The sequence below is a fragment of the Phodopus roborovskii genome, unplaced genomic scaffold (assembly GCF_943737965.1).
Source record: "Phodopus roborovskii unplaced genomic scaffold, PHOROB, whole genome shotgun sequence".
Taxonomy (NCBI): domain Eukaryota; kingdom Metazoa; phylum Chordata; class Mammalia; order Rodentia; family Cricetidae; genus Phodopus; species Phodopus roborovskii.
In genome coordinates this window covers 292,992-316,330 of record NW_026125751.1, presented here as the reverse complement: position 1 = coordinate 316,330, position 23,339 = coordinate 292,992, and the positions used below count along the sequence as shown (strand labels likewise).

Below are 23,339 nucleotides of genomic sequence, written 5' to 3'. Positions count from 1 at the left end.
GGGAAATTAAACCTCTAAATAATCTGATATTTCTTATGTGGTATTTCTATAATTTAGTTAAATCCATAAGCACTGACTAAAGTTTTACTGAAAATAAATAGTAAGAATGCATGAAAGGGAGGAGACACTGGTGTACACTCTAATAAAGAAGAATAAAATACAGGTATCTGAATAAAACAAACAAGATCAGAGAATAGCATGGCTGAGAGTTATGTGACCCTGGGAACAGGAGAAATGTCTGCATGCAGATGGTCAGACTGTGAAGAAGGCAGGCAGGGTTTCTTCCCACACTCACACTTCATGGAAACAATGGAAAATAATAGGCATGAATCACTGTGAGTGCTTTTATGATTTTATATGCATATTCATAAGAACTAGCAAAATAAAAGAACATTGCACCAAAGGCTGAATTCCCCTAATGATTCCCTTATCCATTTCACCATTAATACTCAAATTCTGTCTTCATTTTCTAGATTAGAGCATTATGCTGCCAATACCTTTGCTATAGAGTTATAATCATGGGGAAATATGTGAAATGACAGAACTTTTTTAGTAATGTACTTACTGTATTTATTCATAGAAAGTGATACATTGAATGCATACCTTTTAGTGAAACAGAACTAGCTAGACTTGACCTGACCAAGGACAGCAACAGTAGATATAACAAAGTGTATAGACAAAGTCCACACCTTAGCTCTACACAAAAAAGGAAAACAAACAACAACAACAAAAAAATCTGCAGGCAAACAAAGATATCTCTGTGAGTCAGAGAAATAATATTCCCCAATGAAGAGGACAACAATTAATTATCCAGTACCAAATGGTCAGCCCTGAAAACATACATACAAATAACATTACATAACGTGGGAAAGTTATATTTAGCAATATATATATATATGTATATATATATATGCAACATACATATAAACATATACCTTTAATTTTAAGAAAGAAGTTAATTTGTAAAAGAAAAAGGAGGGGTAATATGAGAGGGTTTGAAGAGAGAAAAGAGAAGGAAGAAATGATGTAATTATACTATAATCTCAAAAACCAATAGTAATAGAATAATGTAAACTGTACTAACAAGTCTTGTGGGCTTCGTTACAGTAGCACACACAAGGCAATGAGTTCCCTTGTATCAGCACCTACTGATTAGCACAAACACTGCTGTTTATCTAACAGGATCCAGCATCATCCATCTACTTAAGGTTCCTCTCTATATTCACATAAATATTTCCCTCTAGTAGCAGAAAAAAGAGTGAAGCAAATGGACAATCCCTTAGGTCAGAGGATAATCATGCTCTTAGATGGTGTGATGGCTTTGTTTCTATTAGTTATTTGTGAATTGTAACTAGTTTATCAGCTGTTTGAGGAACGCTAAAATTACTACTTGTGTATATGTATAGTACTGAAACAATTTCCTATATACAGACATTAACCTGGGAGTGATTATTATAAGATGGAAATATACATTGTATGTTTTGAAGTGGTTAAAAAAAAAGTATCTGTCAAAGGGACAGAAGATGGGAATACATTGGAGGAAATAAAAAAGCCAAGAACAGGTTCAGCAGAGAAGGGTCTCAATGATGGATTGTCTAGATCAAGGGTGGGCAAGTCTGTGGAGATTTTCTTGGTTGATATAAGTAATGTGTGAAGATCCTGCCTTGTAGTGGCATCTTTCCTTGCAGTGAACTTGTGGTGGTGGCCACACCCTTTGGGTGTGGTTTTAGGTGCAGAGGACCCATTATAAGGTAAAGGAGAGGCTGGTTCTTGCTTTCTTGGAAGTGGGTGGCAATACTCCTGCTCTGGGTCCTTCAACTTTAGAGAAAGCTAGCTGAGTAATGAGAATTCTCACATTCAGTTCTCTCCATCCTGATGCCCATAATGATGAGATCATCTGTTTTAGTTCTAGCTGCCTTGACATTCCATCCATGATGACTGATAATCTGGAATTGTGAATTAAGAGAAATCCTTTCTTCCCAGGTGCTTCTTGTCAGGGTATTTTGCCTCAGCAACAAAAAAGAAACCAGATAGACACTAGTACCAAGGAAGTAGGGTCATTACAATTGTAGACATGTCTATATGGCTTTTACTTCTCTTGACTATTTTTGAAAGCATTTGGTACAATGGACTAGAAAAGTTATTAAATTCTGTAAGCAAAGCTTATGGTCACTCTAGTGGGACCATGGAGATAAGTACACTGAGAAGAGGAGGCCTAAATCTTTTAGATTTAGAGAGAATCAGGAACTCTATTGGAGGCCATTTAAACTGGCATCGGATGCAGGGGAGGAGAGAACCAATTGAATTGCCAGTTTTGCTCTTAAGTCTAACACAAATCCTACTAATTCATGTGCATGTGGAAATGCCCACACACTGCTGCAAATCCACATTCATAAAGAAACTGGTGGGGAACATAGGTACAACAAAGACATGAGAGGCATAACCCATTATCTCCTCCTACATTCTTAAATTTAAATCAAGACCCACATAATGTTATCTGTTAATATGTACAGATAATTGATTTCTTTCTGTCTTTTTACAGACCAAGAAGCTGAGAGATTACATCTTTCATCATGAAGTAGAGAAAGGAAACTGGAAGTGTGTGATGCTTTAATTCTCAAAGCCCAGCCAAGGGACTAGCTTCCTCAGCAAGGCTACAACTCCTTAATATCCCCCAAATATTGCTACAAACTATGGACCAAGTGTTAAATAACGAGAATATGAGGAACTTTCTCATTCAAACAACCACAGGCCTATAATAACATAATCAATATTCAAATTGGAGCTGTATCCTATTGGAAAATTGTCAGAATTATACAATTAAAAAGCTGAGTAAACTTCTAAATATTTTTAATCTAGAGCACCATTTTATTTCTCAATGCCTTTTCAATCTTTATTTTTGAAGACATCATACACATATACAATGAAATATCATATTAAACCCCAGTTTCCCACATCCAATCCTCATATTTATGTAACTATAACTAAAGTTAGTTAGTTTTTAATTTAAAACTTTCTCAAGACATTTTTGATGACTTTTACAGTTCTGTTTTGCTAGAGCATTCCAAATATGATGCTCGAATATCTACAAAGACTAAGGATTGTTCTTGAATGTGATTTTATGTCTCCTGTGGGAAACATTTATATTCTGTTTATAAGACATGTTTACAACTTACAGCTATAACATGGGTAGGTATCAGATCACAGCTATAAAACCCAATCTGGTCAATGTACCCTGACTCTGGATATGGCCTTCTGACTTGCTTTCCTGCTCCCAGATATAATCTGTAGTTTGTGGAAGGCAATTGTATTCACCTCAAAAAATTAGAAAAGGGATGCTATTTTAATATTAAATATGTATGTATTGGAATTTATTTACATGTTTTTCTGAATTCAAACAACCTTCTTTGTATAATTGCTTTCTTCATTACATATGTGTATAAAAGTACTCTGAAATTGAAGCAAGGTTGTCTACAGCATCAGACCATTGTCCACCCTATTCTTTCAGGTCCTCAGATACAAGGTCCAATAAACAAACTCTGCACAGTTCAGGCAAAAAATCAATTATATGTATATAGATGAATAATATACATCAATAAAGAAAAATGAAATGATAAAATATGCAAGAAAATGGATGCAGCTGGAACATACTGTAGTAACTGAGTTATCCCAGCCTCAGAGAGACAAATGCATGCAAATCTTTGCTTCTACATTTTATCTGTATGTATCATGTGACTATGAGTGTGTGCACATATTAAGAAACTAGAAGAAGGAGGTTTCCTTAAGCATGGAAACTGCAGATGTGGTGGATAAGATAAACGGGGAAGAGTCAACAAAAAGTAAATATGTATAAAACTTCCATAGAGAAATATGCTATATCCTAAGGAAGTTTTTCAAAATTAAAAAACATTTTATAATTGAAAGATTTTAAAAAGCAATTAAGTCACAGTGCTGTAGAGGTATCTTTATGACATGGTGTGAAGAGCCTCTCATGGTCATGTCTATGTCATCCTGCTCAACAAGATCAGCACATAAAGAGTATGTACACGGTTGTAGAACCATCAGCATAAGGGAAGAGTGAAAAATGTTCCAGCCACAAAAACAGTGTGCCTTTTCCTTCAGGACTGCTTATTTTGAAAATATCAAGATTGTTCCCTATAAGTCAAACCCTCTCTCTCTACTCTTGCTGTTAATTCTCATTGCAAATAGCATAAAAAGAGTTTCCCAGTTTGTGCTCTATCTAAGGCCTTGCTGGGTCCCAGTGGTTTGGGTACAGGATGCAGGTGCCTGGGGAGCACTGTGTGCTCACTGCACACAGGTAGACAGCTGAGTCACTGGTCTGGGAGTCTCTGATGTGCAGGGAAACATGCAGGCTGGCTTTATTGAGGTGAACTGTGAATCTGCCTTCTTTCTTTTCACCATTGGAGAAGATGGACATGAGCACCTCAGGGCCTTTCCCAGGACGCTGCCTGTGCCACCAGAAGTTCAGAGAAGCACTATCACTGAAAGTGCAGTTGAGAGAGGCCATGGCTCCCTCTGGGACACTGAGGGATTCTGGATTCTGCTGCACCTTCTGCTGGCTGCTCACACCTGTGCAGAAAGACAAAGGTCAGACAAATAGGACTGGATGCACATGGATATAGATACCCCAGAAAGCTTTTTCACAGACCTCTCCCTCCTTAACTAGAGATTAAAAACACCTGTGTTTCTACCGTTAGCCTGAGAGAGCAACAACTTTATATATCACACCTGTATCCCACAGAAATTCCCAAACTTACAGTCTAACTGAAGCCACAGGACCACGAGGGAAACACCCAAGGATTTCATTCTCTTCCTCCCTCTTCACTGAGCATTCAGATTCTCAGCTCTAAACTCAGAGTCACATTCAAAAGTTCCACATCTCCTGCTTAAGGAAACATGAAAAGCAGCTTTGTTAGCAATCACAACAGTGACTACTTCATCACCTCAGCAGCACCAAGCCTGTCCCCCAGCCCTTTCTCTACCCCTCTCCTTCTTCCTGCCCTTCCCCACTTCCCCCTTCTCTCCCACTTGAGAGCTTTGCTCAGGATCCTATGCAAACACTGCCACCTTGTGGGGTCATCATAGTGACCAAAGAAATGTTCAATCTGCAAACTCTCCTAGCCTAATTATTAAAAGGTAAAGCACTTGAGAGTTCAGTAGGTGTTTTTAAGAGACTTGCGTTCCAGGTCAGGGTGGATGGTGAGGTAGTGTGTGCACGCTCAGCACATGTTGTCTCTGTAGCCACCTGTACTGAAAAATCACCTAGAAAATGTATGCATGGAAATCTGAATGAACTTCTTCCATAAAGCATAACGCTGACCATTGTCACTGCAGACACCTTCATACCAATCCATCTTCAAGGTTTACAGATGGCCTGAACAGACTGTTTATCTTCACCAGAGACTGTAAAATCTGGAATGCTTCGTTTCACTTTGTGCCAAGAGCACACTTGTATCTAAATAGAACATTTGTGCATTGAACCAGGAGAGCTGGACCTGTGTTTAGTACCTAAACTCTCAGTAATACCTAGAAAACTTGTTTGTCTAAGTTTTTATTCATCTTTCTTCAGTGAATTCCTTTGTAGGATTGATCTGTGAAAGTTCTAGTTCTGGTTTCTCTCACCTCCCTCTTTCTGACACAGACCCCATCTCCTTTTCTCTTTTTTCTTCTTTTCTCTTCTTCCTTCTCACTGTGGCTTTTACCCTCTCTCCATTTCAAACATAGTCATCAAGCCATGGGCACCAGAAGAAAACCTATGACAGTGATGAACTGGGTGCACTTAGAAATAAGTCAGGATGCAACTTTCCTCCAGAGGAAAGTTTCCTCCAGAGACCTGCAAGGCTGGCAGCATGAAGACCTGCTTGCAGTAAGAAGGCAGTATGGTTGACTAAGAAATCTGAGCATTTGAAAAGAGTGTGGTTTGGGGTGGTTGGTGTGGTCTCTGGCACAGAGATGGCACACAGTTCACCAGGTTAGTCATCACTTCTGCTCCCAGACTTCTGGGCAGATATCGGATTATGCATTCCTTCCCTAGAAAAACAGCCCTGTGTGTTTTACATTACAGGCTCCCTTAATAGTATCTGTGAGCACAAGGAACTCTGTGCCTGCTACACTGCCCCATAATGGGCTTTGAGAGCTTGCATAAGCTGGTGACTAAAGACCTTTTCCTACTCAAGAGACATGAATCACCATCCACAAAACAGGGTTTGATCATGCCCTTCCTTTCCCATCAACAAGTGCAAAGGGAACAGAATGAGGGAAAGATGCTCAAACTCAAACTGTTTTTCCAAGAGTGTACTGTCCATGACAGTAACAACACTCATTTCTCAGTACATATGAAACTATAGGGAGGATGTAATCAAAATGTGGTATGCTTATAATCCCAGAAGGGATTCAGGTTTGGGAGGCTGAAGCAACAGAATATGAGCTTAAGGCCTGCCTGAGACATACAGGGAGACATTATCAAAAAAAAAAAAAATCTAAAGGAGGAGACACAACAATGAAGACAGCAGAAGACAGAAAGCACAGTGGCCTTAAGAAATGTCCAAACAGAATCATGAAACTAAACTTGAAGCACAGTTTAGGGAGATACACACCTCCCTGTAAGAGACTTTCAATAAAATGTTAAGACTGGATTAACAGTTCTCATGGCAGAGCAGGAGGATGACTGATAGAGACACAAAGCACTTTCTGCCTCCTGAGAACCTGAAACAAAGCATCAAGTGTGTCTCTGCCAGGTGAGAGGAGCAATATGCAGAAGTGTGGGAGTCCCAAAGTAAACAACAGAAAATTAAAGATCATAACATTGGCTGCTGATAACCCAAGAGGTGGGGGGAGAAGTCCCTTGATGGGGCTTTAAATAAAAATCTCAATGAGATCCACTGATGTACAATGACACACTCTGCAAAGATAGAACTTAAAAAGAGAAATTTGTGACGCTCACTGCAAACACAAACAGGGCAATGGGATCTTTCCACTTATGAGCATGTTCACAGGGGTCATGGTGGGGTTCTTCCTTAAAAAGGTTTTACTATTTATAACCAACCTCAAGGCCCAGCCCTGTCCTTTCACACCAGCACAGCAGATTGAATATGCCTGACTCTTCCTGTACCCTCCCCAATCACCAGACATACCCTATATCTACAACTAGGGGCCTAGTTGAGACTATTTAGTTCCCCTTGTATCATGGTCAACCTCTGAGTTTCATCCAGCAGGCAAATATGGTGTACTAGCTCAGCATACTCTATCCTCATAAGACATAAAACAAGTCAAAGAATTCCAAATGCCCAAGTCTAATCACAAAAACACAAGTAATATGAAAGGTCAAGACAGTATACTGTCCATACCCCATATCCAGAATTACTATAGATGAACCTCAGAACATAAAACTCAAATGACAACCATAAACTTCATTAAAGAATTCAAGGAACTTAAAGATGACATAAACAGTTCAATGGACTTAAAGAATATGATCATAAATTAATTAAATTCTTGAGTGATATCCAAGAAGGCAAAGCATAAGGCTGGATAAAATGAAGAAGACAATCCAGATATAGAAATAGTGAAGAGAATTCAAGCTGAAATGAAGATGAAATTAAAGCTTAATAAGCCCATGAGAAAACTCAGAGTGAAGCCTTGCAAGGAGAATGGATGAATAGAAGATAGAATATCAGTGCTCAAATAAAAATAAGAAAAAATTTGAAACACAAGAAAGAAACATGCAAGGACAGTAGAACACCATAGAAATGTCTCATTTAGAAGCTATATAGACAGAGTACCAAATGATTGTCTAAAGAGGATCTTGGTTAAAACCAAGCACCCATATGGTGACTCATAAACAGCTGTGACTCCAGTTTTAGGGGATCTGACATCCATTTTTGCCTCTTCTGGTATCAGTCATGTATGTGATATACAGGCACACATACACCTAAAATGCACATGATCATAATAATATCACATTTGAAAAGCCATATATTCAGGTAATAGGCATAGATGAAGAAGAACCCTGAGTCAATGAGATAGGATGGCTCTTCAAAAAGATTATAGAAGGAAAGTTATCAAACTAAAAAAATAAAACAATAAAAGAAATTCCACATTGAATATCATAGTTAAAACACAAAACATACAGAACGAAGAAAGAGTATGGAAAGCTAAAATAAACACACACACACACTCACACACACACACACACACACACACACACACACGTGATATATATAAAAGAAAATCCACCATAACCACACCTGATTTCTCATGGAAAATTTGAAAGCTATCAGAGACTGGAGCAATGTATATTAAGTTCTAAAAGACACTACATGCCAACTTAGACCACAGTCCCCAGAAAAACTATCTGCCATAGATGGAGAAAGAAAATGAACCATGATAAAAATAGGCTAAAAGAATTCATGTTCGTGAGACCAAGAATTCATGTTCGTGAGACCAACCATACAGAGGAATACTTTAGGATGAAGAGGTGTATAAACATGGCCAAGAAACTACAGAAAGAAAACAAATGATAATCACTTATGCAGCACAGACTGTGTGGAAAACAGTCATCTGAAAGACAGATAATCAGAAGTCAGGCTTTCTTTTGCTTCTCAGGGTTTGCTTCTCAGGGTTCAGCTCCCCCTGCAGATTGTGCCACTGTGTCACTCAGAGCACAGTAGTACACAGCCGAGTCTGACTTTTGGGCCGAGGCTTTCTGCAAGTGGAAGGAAGTGGATCCTTTGTCAAAAGTAGCTTCAAACCCTCTGCTGCTTCCCTTGTTGTTGGCTGTTGTGACTTTCAAAAGCAGCTCTGGGCCTTCTCCAGGATGTTGGGCATACCAGAAAAGAGTCGGGTATGATGTGGTTGAATAAGTGCAGTTAATAAATAAAAATTCGCCTTCTGAGAGAGTCACATGACCTTGCTTCTGGGTCACTGAGTCTCCATGGGTCTTCCCTGGAGGAAGAAGAGGATATCTGTGTCACATTAAGGCAAAAGCTCTTATATGATTAAATATTTTTGTGACATCAGAGAATAACAAGTGCAAATTTTAAGTCACTTCACTTACCAAGCATGATCAGCAGCATCACAGTCATTAAAGCCAGAAAAATGTTCATCTCTAGTGTTACCCAAGAAATGTCCTTGACTCTTCACATGAAGAAATGATGAAATGACATCAAATGATGAACCTATGAAGCTTATAATTCACAAAGAAAATGATCTTGTGTTAGAAAACTCTGCCCCCTGGTGGACAGAGACTTAACTATGGTCTCTTGGTTTACTCTCAGAAATGTGCTCTCTTCGTCAACATCATTCATAATGCTATCTCAGACTTCAAGCTGCCCTTATCAGAATAAAGGATATAAGCAAAGGTCATTAATTTATTCAATATTGTTATTCTTAGGATTCAACCTGATATGAAAGTTCTATAGTAGAGCAACTGATGAGATCTCTGTTTTGGGTTTTGGGTTTGTTGTTGTTGTTGTTGTTGTTGTTTTCTTTTATTTTACATATTGATCCAAGTTCCCTCTCCCTTCCATCTTCTCACCCCCCCACGAACCCCTCTCTGTCCCATTCCTCATTCCCTCCCCAGAGATGGTGAGGCCTTCCAGGAGCAATCATCAAAATCTGTCAAGATATTTGTGGTAGGTCCTAGGCCCTCCCTCATGTCTTAGGCTAAGGGAGTATCCCTCCATGGGGAATGTGCTCCCAAAGTCCTTTTGTGCACCAAGGATACATCCTGGTTGCACTGTCAGAGTTCCCATAGACTTCCCAGGCCTTCTAACTGAGACCCAAGTTCAAAGGGTCTAGGTTGGTCCTATGCTGGTTTACCAGCTATCAGTCTGGGGGTCCATGAGCTCCCCCTTGTTCTGGTCAGCTGTCTCTGTGGATTTCTTCAGCCTGGTCTGACCCTTTTGCTCATCACTTCTCTCTCTGCAACTGGATTCCAGGAGTTCTGCTCAGTGTTTAGTTGTTTCCATCAGCTACTGAATGAAGGCTCTGGGATGACATATAGGGAGCTATCAATCTTATTATTGGGGAAGGGTATTTAAGGTAGCCTCTTCACTATTGTGCAGATTGTTAAGTGGGGTCATCCTTGTAGATCTCTGGACATTTCCTAGTGCCAGTTTTCTCTTCAAACCTATAATGGCTCCCTCTATTATGGTATCTCTTTTATTTATTTATTTATTTATTTACTTATTTACTTATTTATTTATTTATTTTTGTTCTTGGCCTATTCATACTCTGACTCAATCTTCCTGGTCCCACTTGTTCTCCTCTCCTCCTCTTCTCTTTCTCCTAACTCCCTCTCCGCTCACTGCCCCCCCATCCCAATATGCTCAGGAGATCTTGTCCATTTCCCCTTCTGTGGGGGTCATGCATGTCTCTCTTAGGGTTCTGTTTTAGTTTCTATCATAGGATAAACTAAAAGCAAGAAGTAGATTTTACCAGTATATATCCACTGATTAGAATTTGTATTAAGATACTATGCAGGCCTAAATTGATTGTTAAGCTGCAGAACATAATTTTGCTCTTGCAGAAGGCCCAGGTTTGGTTCTCAGAATGCACATTGTGGTTCTCAACCCTCTTTAACTCCAGTCTCCAGGGAACTGACTTTCTCCTCTGACCTCCATGGATACCAGGCATACACGTGATACATAAACACAAATTCAGGCAAAATACTCATGCCCATAAAACAAAATAAACAGATGTTAAAATTTTCTTAAAGTTATTATAAAATGGTGTAATTATAACTATCTCTGGAAATGTGTAATAATTAGAATCTGCTCTTTTTACCTTTTAGAAATTTGAAAAGTGAGTTTGTGCTGCCCATTTACTTAGGTATCGTGAAACAATGTGTGAAGATTAACTGTACAGGACAGCCACAACAAAGACACAGTTGAGACTGGCATGCATGACTCACATGTTGTGCCATGCTCTGAATCAAACATAAGCTATGACCTTTCTCTTAGCTCTGTTCTGTAAATGTCATTGTGACCAGTGGTGTGGGCTGTTAGGAATCAAAGCTGACTATCATTTGGCATTGGGAAGACATTTGTGACTCTTCCTGCGGACCTGACAAAGCGTCCCAAGCAGCCATTTGACATAACCTCTTTTTATTGAGTCAAAATTTTTACTCATGAGTCTGGCTTTCATGGCTGCCATGTTTCTGTGGGAGCTCCTTCCATCCTTTAATATGCTCTTAGTAATATTTCCTCATTGACAGACTTTGTCTTCTCACAAAGCTATTCATTCTCACCTCTGTCCACACCTGTTTTCTAACTCTTATTGATTTTAAATTAGAACTGTAATCTGCAAATGCCACCTTTGTCTCAGAACCTTTGTCTCTTACAGTTCAAGGTAATGAATGTTGAGGCCATCTGGATTCTGTAGTTTGCTTTTAATGTGTTGTTCACATATTTTCTATATAAGATGTAGAATGATTTATTAAAACAACATTTTCTTCTTTTCTTTTTTTTTTTTTTACTTTTACAATTTAACAGGCATACACTTTTGCACAGACTGACATACTACATATGTACTTCTTCCAACAATGTAGACCTCAAATCCAATGAGAAAATATTTGATTCCCTCTACACCTCTACAACAATGAGAAAGCAGTTGGTTGCCCCTACAAATCACCAGGTCACTATTGCACCAGTGGGCACACATTGCTTTATGGGTTTGTCATTTAGCACACTAGGACCTCCTCATGGTTTTAAAACAGAATATCGCCAATTCTTGTAGGAATATGTCACAACTTTTGCATTGCTGAACACATATACATACAAGAATCCATTCACAAAGAAAAGAGATAAAGCCTTACCCTTTACTTCAGATGTTGATCTCTGCACCTACTCAGCAAACTATTCATTTTCCACTGATTATTTAAACCAAGATATCATAGTGCACAATAGACATCTAACATATACAATAAAAATGAATTCCCCAAGTAATTGTTAGGCAGCAAGTAACAATATGTTTTAAACTTTCCAGGTAATCTGTGGCCTTATCTTAAATACTTTTAATATCTATTTTTTAGTTTCCATCTCAAACAAACAATGTGACAAATGTTGTCCTAGAGATTCTGACACAGCAAAAAGGGTGCTGCTCTAGCCCTGGTGGCAGGCTTGAGGACAGGATGCAGATACCTGGGGATCATTGTATATTTGTTGTACAGAAGTAGATGGCTGAATCTCCAGGCTTAGTGTCTGTGATGTACAGGGATAGTTGTTTGTCTTTCTTATCCAATAAAAGGATGAGTCTTTGGTTCTGTATTCTTTCCACATTTGAATAGATGTCAACAATGAATTGAGGATGATAACCAGGCTCTTGTTTATACCAAGGGAAGTAGGATGAGACACAGTCTGTGTAAGTATAATTTGTTCTCTTCAAAAAGATTCAGTGTGACTGCATTTATGTTGAGGTCCTTGATCCATTTGGACTTGAGTTTTGTGCATGGTGATAGGCATGAATCTATCTGCAATCTTCTACACACTATCATCCATTTGTGCCAGTACCATTTGTTGAAGATGCTTTCCTGCTCCCAATGTATACTTTTAGCATAGGAGTGTGGAATAATATCAGGATTTTCTATTCGATTCTGCTGGTCTACCTGTCTGTTTTTGTGCCAATATCAGGCTGTTTTCAGGACAATCATTCTATAGTCGAGTTTGAAGTCAGGGATAGTGATGCCTCCTGAAGTTCCTTTATTGTGCTGGGACAATTGTGTGTTGTTTCGTTATCCTGGGTATTTTGTTTCTCCATATAAAGATGATTATTATCCTTTCAAGGTCAGTGAAGAATGGTGCTTGTATTTTGACGGGGATTGCATTGAATCTGTAGATTGATTTTGGCAAGATTGTCATTTTTACTCTGTTTATCCTACCTATCCAAGAACATGGAAGATCTTTCCATTTTCTGGTTTCTTCTTTAATTTCTTTCTTTAAAAACACAAAGTTCTTGCTATATAGGTCTTCACTTGTTTGGTAAGAGGTACCTCAAAACACTTTATGTTGTGTGTGGCTATTGTAAAGGGTGATGTTTCTTCTCTGATATCTTTCTCAGCCCCTTTGTTGTCTGTATATAGTAGGGCTACTGATTTTTTTTTTTTTATTTTATCTTGTATCCTGCTAGTTTGCTGAAATGTTTAGCAGCTGTAGGAGTTCCCTGGTAGAGGTTTTAGGTCACTTATGTAAACTATCATATCATCTGAAAATAGTGACATTTTGACATCTTCCTTTCCAATTTATGCCCCCTTAATCTCTGTTTGTTTTCTTATTGCTTTAGCTAGAGCTAGCTTTAAGTATAATATTGAAGAGAGAGATATAGGGAGGACAGCCTTGTCCTTTTCCTGATTTTAGAGGGCTCACCTTAAGCTTGTGTCCATTCAGTTTGATGTTGGCTATTGGTTTTACTGTATGTTGCTTTTTATTACATTTAGATATGTTCATGTTATCCCTGATCTCTCCAAGACATTTATTATGAAAGGATGTTGAATATGTCAAAGGCTTTTTCACCATCTAATGAGATGATCATGTGGTTTTTCTTTTACAGTTTGTTTACATGGTGGATCACACTGATAGATTTTCATATATTCAACCATCCCTGCAACCCAGGGATGAAGCCTACTTGTTCATGGTGGGTGATTACTCTGATGTATTCTTGCATTTGATTTGCCAGTATTTTATTGAGTATTTTTTGTCATTGATGTTCATCAGGGATATTGGTCTGTAGTTTTCTTTCTTAGTTGTGCTTTGTGTGGCTTGGGTACCAAGGTGATTGTGGCCTCATGAAAAGAGCTCGGTAAGGAATCTTCTGCTTCTATTGTGGGGAACAATTTGAGGAGTATTGATATTAGCTCTTCTTTAAATTTCTGAGAGAATTCTGCATGGAAGCCGGCCCTGGGCTTTTTTTTTTTTTTTTGCTGGGAGGATGTTGATGAGTGCCTCTATTTTATTAGGGGATATAAGTATATTTAAATTGCTTATCCATTCTTTATTTAATTTTGATAGGTGATAGCTATCCAGAAATTTATCCTTTTCCTTTGAATTTTCAAATTTGTGGAGTACAGGTTTTCCAAGTATGACCTGAACTTCCTCAGTGTCTCCCTTTTCATTTTTGATTTTGTTAATTTGCATGTTCTCTCTGCTTTTTTGGTTAGTTTGGATAAAGGTTTGTCTATCTTGATCATTTTCTGAAAAAAAAAAAAAAACAACTCTTTATTGCATTGATTTTTTGTATTATTTTCCTGGTTTCTATTTTATTGATGTCAGCCCTCAAAATGATTATTTCCTGGCATCTACTCTTCCAAGGTGAGTTTGCTTCTTTTTGTTCTAAGGCCTTCAATTGTGTTGTTAATTCTCTAATGTGCATATCCTCTGTTTTCTTCATATGAGCACTTAGTGCAATGAACTTCCCTCGTAACACTGCTTTCAAGGTATCCCATAAGTTCAGGTAGTTGTGTCCTCATTATCATTGAATTCTAGGAAGTCTTTAATTTCTTTCTTTATTTCTTCTTTGACCCAGGTATAGTGCAATTGCACATTGTTCATTTTCCATGAGTTTGTAGGGTTTCTGCAATTTGTGTTGTTGTTGAATTCCAACTTTAAAGCATGGTGTTCTGATAAGATACAGGGGAATATTCCAATTTTCTTTTTTGTATCTGTTATGGTTTGTTATGTTACTGAGTATGTGGTCAGTTTTAGAGAAGGTTCCATGTGGCGCTGAGAAGTTATATTTTTTTTGTGTTTGGTTGGAATGTATTACAAATGTCTGTTAAACCCAGTTGAAACATAACTTCTGTTAGTTCTTTTTTTTTTTCTTTGTTAAGTTTCTGAGTGGTGAGAGTGGGGTGTTGAAGTCTTCCACTATAAGTGTGTTAAGTTTTATGTGAACTTTGAATTATATGAATGTGGATGCTTTTGTATTTGGGGCATAGATGTTCAGAATTGAAACGTTGTACCTATGGATTTCTCCTGTGATGAATACGAAATGAACGTCTTCATCTTTCTTGATTGATTTTCATTTGAAGTCTAAATTGTTAGATATTAGAATAGCTACACCTGCTTGCTTCTTGGGTCAATTTGATTGGAAGATCTTTTCCCAACCCTTTACCCTGTGGTAATGTCTGTCTTTGAAGCTTAGATGTGTTTCTTGTATGCAGCAGAAAGATCGATTCTGTCATTGTATCCATTCTCTTAGTCTGTGTCTTTTTATAAGAGAGTTAAGACCATTCATGTCGATGGAAAGTAAGGACCATTGAATGTTAATTCTTGTTTGTTTTAGATTTTTTTTTTTTTTTTTTTTTTTTTTTTTTTTTTGGTGGTGGTATTGTGAATATATTTGTCCTGCTTTACCTTTTGGTTCTGGTAAGTGGGATTATCTATTGTCTATGTATTTGTGAGCATAGTTAACTTCCTTGGGTTGGAATTTTCCTTCCAGAACTTTCTGTAGGGGCTGGATTTATATATAATTATTGTGAAATTGGCTTTGTCATTAAATATCTTTTTTTTTCTCTGTATATAGTGATTGAGAGTTTTGCTGGTTATAGTAGCCTGGGCTGGTATCTGTGGACTCTTAGTACTTGTAGAACATCTATCCAGGACCTTCTAGCCTTGAGGGTTTCCATGTAGAGGTCAGGTGTAATTTTGATAGGTCTGCCTTTGTAGGTTACCTTGCCTTTTTCCTTCACTGATCTTAATATCTTTCTTTATTCTGTATGTTTGTTGTTTTGATTATTATGTGTCGATGGGTCTTTTTTCTTTGGTCCAGTTTATTTGGTGTTTGGTATGCTCCTTGTACTTTCATGGGCATGTCCCTCTTCAGATTGAGAAAATTTTCTTTAATGATTTTGTTGAATATGTTTTCTGCACCTTTGAACTGGGCTTCTGTTGTGAGTAGATTTTTCCCTCCGCTGGTCACGTCCCACCACAACACCAGCCACAAATAACACAATGAGACTCTGTATTAAATATCAAGCTGTAGGTCAGTTATTAGTGTCTTATTGGCTAGCTCTGTCTTAAATATTAACCCATTTCTATTAATCTAAGTATTTCCACGTGGTCTCATCATACCGGAGAGACGGGCCTGCATTCTGCTTTCTTTCCTCCATATTGAATCTCCTCCCTACTACTTTCTCTCTCCTCCTAGTCTCCTATCTTCCTTTCCTATTGACCAACAGTGCTTTATTATTAACCAACAAGAGAAACCTATTTACAGAATGAAACCTCCCATCAGGCTTCTTTGCCTTCTTCTATGCCTATTATTCTTAGCTTTGGCCTTTTCATAGTGTCCCACATTTCCTTGATGTTTTATGTTAAGGATTTTTTAGACTTAGGTTTTCTTTGGTCAATGAATATATTTCCTCCAGTTTATATTCAATGCCTGAGATTCTCACTTCCATCTCTTATATTCTGTTGGTTATGCATCTGTAAATCCTGATTGTTTGCCCAGTTTTTTTTCCAGCATTCCTTCAGTTTGTGTTTTCTTTATTGTCTCTATTTCAGTTTTCAAGTATTGAACTGTTTCCTTCACTTGTTTAATTGTTTGTTCTTGGATTTTCTTACTTTCATTAAGAGACTTTTTCATTTCTTCCGATTTTTTGTTTGTTTTCTTTTTTTTTTTTTTTTTTTTTTCATTTCTTTAAGGGATTTTCTCACATAGTCTTTGAGGGCCTCTATCGTTTTTATAAAATATTTTTTAAGTCCTTCTCTTCTGCTTCATCTGATTTGGGGTGTTCAGGTGTAGTTGGTGTAGAGTCCCTACATTCTGGTGGTGTCATGCTTGTGTTTCTATTGTTAGGTATTTTCTTGTATTGCCCTCTTTCCATTGCTTCTTCCAGTGGGTGCAGGCGGGGTCTCTCTCTCTCTCTGTCTCTCTCTGTGTGCTACTTCCCCAGTGGGCTTAGTGGGCTTAGGTTGGTCAGGATTTCGATGTCTGTGGCTCTGGGTTGTCCAAACTCTCTAGGAAGTCTCTCCTCAGGCAGAGGCCTGGCAATGGAGGTCAAATATCAGGCAGGTGGGAACTCAGGGTGGTCCCAAATGCATAGGCGTGTGTCAGGCAGAGTCCCAGCAATGGATGTCAAAAGCAATTTGTATCTTCTTTAAGGAACTCAAATATAAGATTATTTCGAAGTCTTTGTCCTATGATTCATATCTATTGCATTTCTCAAGGCCAATTATATTGCTTTGCTATGCACTAACAAGTCCGTATTGTTTTATCTGTTGTTGATTATGTATTTACATTGGTGTATAGTCATCTTGGCTTGGGATGCTTGTCATTTAAGATGCTAATATCTGATGGGGGAATGTCCTTCTGTATATATGTTTCTCTTACTGGTTGATTAATAAAACACGGTTTGGCCAATGAGGCAGGAATATAGGCAGGACTAGGAAATTAGGAGAATTCTGGGAAAGGTAGGGAGAGGATGCTCACCACAGATTCGCCATGCTTCAGAAGGAATAATAACATGCCGGGCCACAGCATCAGCAATACAAAGATTGATAGAAATGAGTTAATAATTAAGATAAAGACATCTGTTCAACTTTTTTTCAGAGCAGCATTATTTGTAATAGCAAGAACCTGAAACCAACCTAGATGCCCTCAACTGAAGAATGGATAAAGAAGATGTGGCACATTTACACAATGGAATACTATTCAAAAAAAAAAAAAGAACACTGGAAGCTTGAAATTTGCAGGTTAATAGATGGAACATGAAGAAACCATAATGAGTGAGGTAACCCAGTCACAAAAAGAGAAACATGGTATGTACTCACTCATATATGGATTTTAGACATAGAGCAAAGGATCACCAGCCTATAATTCACACCAACAGAGAAATTAAGAGACAAGGAGGAACCTAATAGATTCATACAAGGTCCCTCAGAGAAGGAGAAAGGAACAAGATCTCCTGAGCATTATGGGAGTGGGGGGGCAGTAAGTGGGGAGGGAGTTAGGAGAAAGAGAAGGGGAGGAGAGGAGAACATGTGGGACCAGGAAGATTGAGTCAGGGGACAAATAGACAAGAGCAAAAATAAAAATAGAGATGTCATAATAGAGGTAGCCATTATAGGTTTGAAGAGAAAACTTACTCTAGAGAAATGCCCACATATCTACAAGATGACCCCAACCAACATTCTAAACAACAGAGGAAAGGCCACCTTAAATGCCCTTCCCAGATAATGAGACTGATAACTAACTTATATGCAATCACAGGGCCCTCATCTAGTAGCTGATAGAAGCAGAAGCAGACACCCACAGCTAAACCCTGAGCCGATCTCCTGAAATACAGTTGCAGAGAGGGAGAAATGATAAGCAAAGGGATCAAGAACAGGCTACATAAACCCACAGAGACAGCTGACCTTCACAAGGGGGAGCTCATGGACCCCCAGACTGATAGCTGGGAAACCAGTATTGGACTGACTCAGACCTTCTGAACATGGATCTCAGAAGGTCTGCACAGTCTTAGGGACCTCTGATAATGGAACCAGGATGTATCCCTGGTGCACAAAAGGACTTTGGGAGCACATCCCCTATGGAGGGATAATCCCTTATCCTAGAGGCAAGAGGGAAAGCCTAGTCCCTACTCTAAATAATTATAATATCACCCTCCCCATGGAGTGGGAGACATAATGGGATGGGAGTGGGTTTGGGGCCATATATATGATATAGCTAGACAATAAGAAGCCCGAGACATTGGCCAACAGCTTCATAATTTATATCACATCCGCATGCTTATTTGGATCCAAAGTGTGGCAGGACAAAGAACTTCCACAACAAATACCTGCTCTCATCTTTGTTGGATGAGTGTTTTGTTCCTTGTTTTCAGTTTCCTTCTCTGGTTCTTAGTGGAGTCTGGTAGTTGTGGGTTGCCTGGCAGGAAATGCTTCTGAGATACATGTGTGACCACTGGAGGCTGGGTACAATGTGATTTTAGGTACTGGGGACTGACAATTAAGATTGGATGGGCTAGAATGGGGAGGTTGCAGGGGTCCACAGTTAGGAGGAAAGCAGGGTATGCCAAAAGGATCTGCCAAGACCCTTTAGAATGTAGGAAGATAGAGAATAGAGGCTACATCAGGGGTGGGGATGAGAATGGTAGATTGGAATTGAAGGAGGGGGAAAGAGCAAAGCTGCCCACATGATTCCATGGACTGTGTGGCTGGTGGATTTCCAGGGAATGTTTTTGAAGCTGGATTTGAGACAAAGGTATGTTGTCCTGAAGGAGGCTATAAGAGATGTTTCTGCCTGTTCTACTGAAGGTAGAAGCAGAGAATCCCTTTGCTGTTTAATTTCTCATGTTTCTATGAAAAGCTAATTATTGGCATTCAATGTCACAGTTTTTTAAATAAAATCATATTATATTAAAAATGCCCAGGATCATGGTGAAATACACCCACTTTATTTAAAAATAAAAAACAGTTTAAATACATTCTTCCCCATTTAAGAAAAACTCTTTTTAGTCAAAGAAAAGTAGGAAGCATTTAAGTTTACCCTAACATGTTGCAAGAATATAATATGTTCTGCCTCTATTTAGATTACATTAAGTCCCATAAGATATGCTGGGACATAATTGTCTAAATGTGGAATTAAAATTAATAGTTCATGATGACAAAGTCAGTGTGTTCCATTTCCCAAGCAATTTTCCTGTTACTGGAAAGTCATGCTTTGCCATAGTATCATGTTTGTTTTTTTAACCAATATTATCTTACACGGTGCATATGTTATAAAAGTTTCCTTGAAATACAATTCAAAATTGGTAGTAGATATAATAATTGTGCTTCTTATTAAAATTTACATGGTAAATGAAACCATTAAATACAAATATGCCATTATAAAATGATGTAACTTCCAGAAACATAAAAGATTGAAATATTTTTGAATTTCTAAAGTTTATGTTTATATGGACAAGTCCATCAATCCCCCCTCAAATAAGTCACATGGAATTAATCTTATATTCTTCTCCCTTGTTCCACATTCTATAGTACTTGTTTATGTGGTTTTATGGACTTCAGACACTGAGAAGGACAAGAGCACTTTGATCTCCAGCCATCTCATGCTTCATTTGTAGATTTTAATTCATGTCAATCCTCATTCATGAATTTTAATTCTCTCACTTCAAATAAAAGGCTCATTATTTTGACAGCTCATATCAAGTCTTAATTTGGAAAAAATAATCAAGATACATAATATATATCTTAAGTAAACCCAGTAGCATGTGCTCCAAATATTATCTTGAGGTGATAAGTGCCATCCTTCTATGGGTATTATTAAAAATTTAATTTATTTTGCTTTAATATTTTTAAAATTAGATTATACTGTAGATCTAGCAGCTCTCACCTCCCTCCTTCTCTACTTCACATGAATCCACCCTTGCTCTCTTTCAATTCATTAAATTTTTTCTAACTGCTGGGATTTTTCCTGTTCTCAAAATTCCTTACTTGACTGGATTCCCAGAGTTCATCATGGTGGTTAGATGTGGATCTCTGCATCTGGTTTCATCAATTACTGTATGAGGTCTCTGTGATGATAATTGGGGTGTTTACCATTCTGATTACAGGGAAGGCTATTTCAGGCCCCCTCACCCACTAATGCTACGAGTCTTAGCTAGGATCATCCTTGTAGATTCTTGGGTATTTCCCTAGCATCTGGTTCCTCCCTAACCCCATAGGGGCTCTCTCTATCAAAGTTTCTCTTTCAGGAATACTTGAGCAAGGGGGAGGGGTCAAGATCATGGTGGAGAAATCTACAGAAACAGCTGAACTAATCTTATGGAAACTTGAGAACTCTGGACAGAGAGCTGTGGAGCCTCCATGGAAACAAACTATGCCCTTCTTATATGGGAGACAGTTGTGTAGCTTGGTCAATCTGAGGGACCCCTGGCAGTAGAACAAGGATCTATCCCTGGTGTCCATGAACTAGCTTTTTGGAGCCCATTACCTATGATGGCATATCATGCTCAGCCTTAACACAGTGGGCAGGGGTTAATCCTGCACCAACTTAATGTGCCAGACTTTGACAACTCCCCATGGCAGCCCTTATGGTTGGGAATGGATCTGAGTTAGGCTTGGGGAAAGGTGGAGGATGGAGCTGGGAAAACTTTGGTTGAAATGTAAAATGAAATTAAAAATTAATAACTTCAAAAAAGAATTGGTTTATCTAAAGAAATTACAGAACAAAATAATACCATATTATGATACAAGCACTTTCCTACCAGCCTGGTCCCATAGCCACATCAGACCAAAATAACACAAAGAGACACTGTATTAATTTTGAAACTGTTGGCTTGTTACTAGCATTTCTTATTGGCTAGCTCTGTCTTAAATATTAACCCATAATTACTAATATATATACATATATATATATGTATATGTATACACATATATATGTATATATATATATATACATATATATATAAGACCATGTAGAAATATATATATATTTCTACATGGTCTTATCTTACTGAGAACACCAGACTCATATCCTCTCCCCTTGAGATCACATAAACACTTTACACATAAACACATAAAAAACTCTACTATGTTTTCCAGAATCCTCCACCTCTCCTAGTCCCACCTATCTTGTTTTCTATTGAACAACTTTATTCATTAACCAATAAGAGAAACATATTTACAGAATGGTATCTCCCATTGATATTAAAATTTATCAAACTAATAAACAATTATTTATGGAATTAATTTTCTTCTTTGTCTAAGGATGAAATCTTCTTACCTTTCCTCTTCCACAATAGCATATCTATTCATGTCTTCATTGTTCAGGCCTGTTTAAGCAAACTTGTGGACAAGCCTGGTACTCTGTCATTTCTAACTTACAATTTCACTGAATTGTCCCTTTGTTTTTTTGGGGGGAGGTTGTTTTTTTGTTTGTTTGTTTTTGTTTGGTTGGTTTTTTTTTTTTTTGTTTTGTTTTTTTTTTTTGCTTTGGTTTGGTTTAGTTTGGTTTTTTGGTTTTTCCTTCTTTTATTTTATTTTATTTATTATTCTTTCTTATTTTACGTATCAATCCCAGTTCCCTCTCCCTCCCTCCCATGTATCCTGAACCCACTCCCATCCCATTCCCCCCCCATACATCCTGGTTCCACTGTCAGAGGTCCCTTGAATGCCCCTTTAAATTGTATTCCTTGCATAGCTTTTAGGTGTTGATTACACTCTATACTCATAAGGGTTTTTCAGCAATGTGCACCAATCATCCATACAAATATTTTATCACTATAACTTAATATTTTGTGCATTTCTAAAACTACACATTACCATAAATACAATCTCAGTGACCTACACTTCATCATGAAACATTATGAAGTATCAGGGATAATGTCTAAGACATTAACTGGGATTTACATGTGCATTAAATGTATAGATATATGGTGAATTTATAAAGAATGTCAATGATTAGAATGCTCTGCTCAGAATCTTCCTTAAGGCAGTTTTAATGTCCTTGTTCCTCAGGCTGTAGATGAAGGGATTCAACATAGGTGTTACCACAGTGTACATCAATGAGGCCACTGCATTACTTCTTGCAGAATGTGACAGGGAGGAACTGAAGTACACTGCTAATGCCGTTCCATAAAACAGGCAAACAACAGACAAATGAGACCCACAGGTGGAGAAGGTTTTGTGTTTCCCACTTGATGATGATCCCATGATGGAGGAAACTATTTTAAAATAAGAGAAAAAGATTCCTGAAATAGGAAGTAACCCAAAGAGAGTACCTACACAGAATCTGACTATGGTACTGGTGAAAGTATCAAGACAAGCAACATTAAGGACTTCAGAAGAGCCACAGAAGAAGTTGGAAATTTCAATAAAATACTCACAGTTGGAAAAATGTAATACTGCCACATAATGCAACAGTAAGTTCACAAGGCTAAGGAGAAACGACCCTACAAGTAATACACCACAGCGACTGGGATTCATAATGACCTGATAATACAGGGGGTGGCAGATGGCCACAAACCTGTCATATGCCATTACAACCAGAAGCATGTCATCCATACATGCAAAAATTATAAACAGTGACATCTGTGTCAGGCAGCCTGCATAGGAGATGACTGGACAGTGAGTTTGTATGTCCACAATCACCCTTGGAACAGTGGTGGAGATGAAACCAATATCAACCATGGACAGGTTAGAGAGGAAGAAGTACATGGGTGTGTGGAGATGGGAGTCAGAGCTTACTGTCAGGATGATGAGCAGGTTTCCAAACAGGGCCAAGATGTACATAGACAAGAATAGGCCAAAGAGAACAGTCTGTAGGTCTGAATCCTCTGAGAGTGAAATGAAGTGGAATTCTGGTACAGATGTTGTGTTCCACAT

General features: G+C 38.1%; 2 protein-coding genes across 2 annotated transcripts; both read right to left on the bottom strand.

Moving 5' to 3' along the window:
• Window positions 1-4,240: 4,240 nt before the first annotated feature.
• LOC127217601 (immunoglobulin iota chain) lies at window positions 4,241-9,122 on the bottom strand. The gene is made up of 3 exons (XM_051178581.1): window positions 9,074-9,122; window positions 8,674-8,961; window positions 4,241-4,590 (listed from the first exon to the last, which is right to left on the bottom strand). The coding sequence occupies exons 1-3, from the start codon at window positions 9,120-9,122 to the stop codon at window positions 4,241-4,243; spliced, it is 687 nt and encodes a 228-aa protein (XP_051034538.1).
• Window positions 9,123-22,415: 13,293 nt separating this feature from the next.
• Window positions 22,416-23,339, bottom strand: LOC127217592 (olfactory receptor 18-like). Its single transcript, XM_051178576.1, has one exon. The coding sequence runs from the start codon at window positions 23,337-23,339 to the stop codon at window positions 22,416-22,418; it is 924 nt and encodes a 307-aa protein (XP_051034533.1).

Excerpts from the sequence above, each read along its gene's own strand:
- LOC127217601 (XM_051178581.1), bottom strand. The coding sequence starts at position 9,122 with ATGAACATTTTTCTGGCTTTAATGACTGTGATGCTGCTGATCATGCTT. Across the intron at positions 8,962-9,073 it reads GATGCTGCTGATCATGCTTG|GGAAGACCCATGGAGACTCA; the intron begins GTAAGTGAAGTG and ends TTCTTCCTCCAG. Across the intron at positions 4,591-8,673 it reads TGTGTACTACTGTGCTCTGA|GTGTGAGCAGCCAGCAGAAG; the intron begins GTGACACAGTGG and ends CTTTCTGCACAG.
- LOC127217592 (XM_051178576.1), bottom strand. The coding sequence starts at position 23,339 with ATGTGGAACACAACATCTGTACCAGAATTCCACTTCATTTCACTCTCA.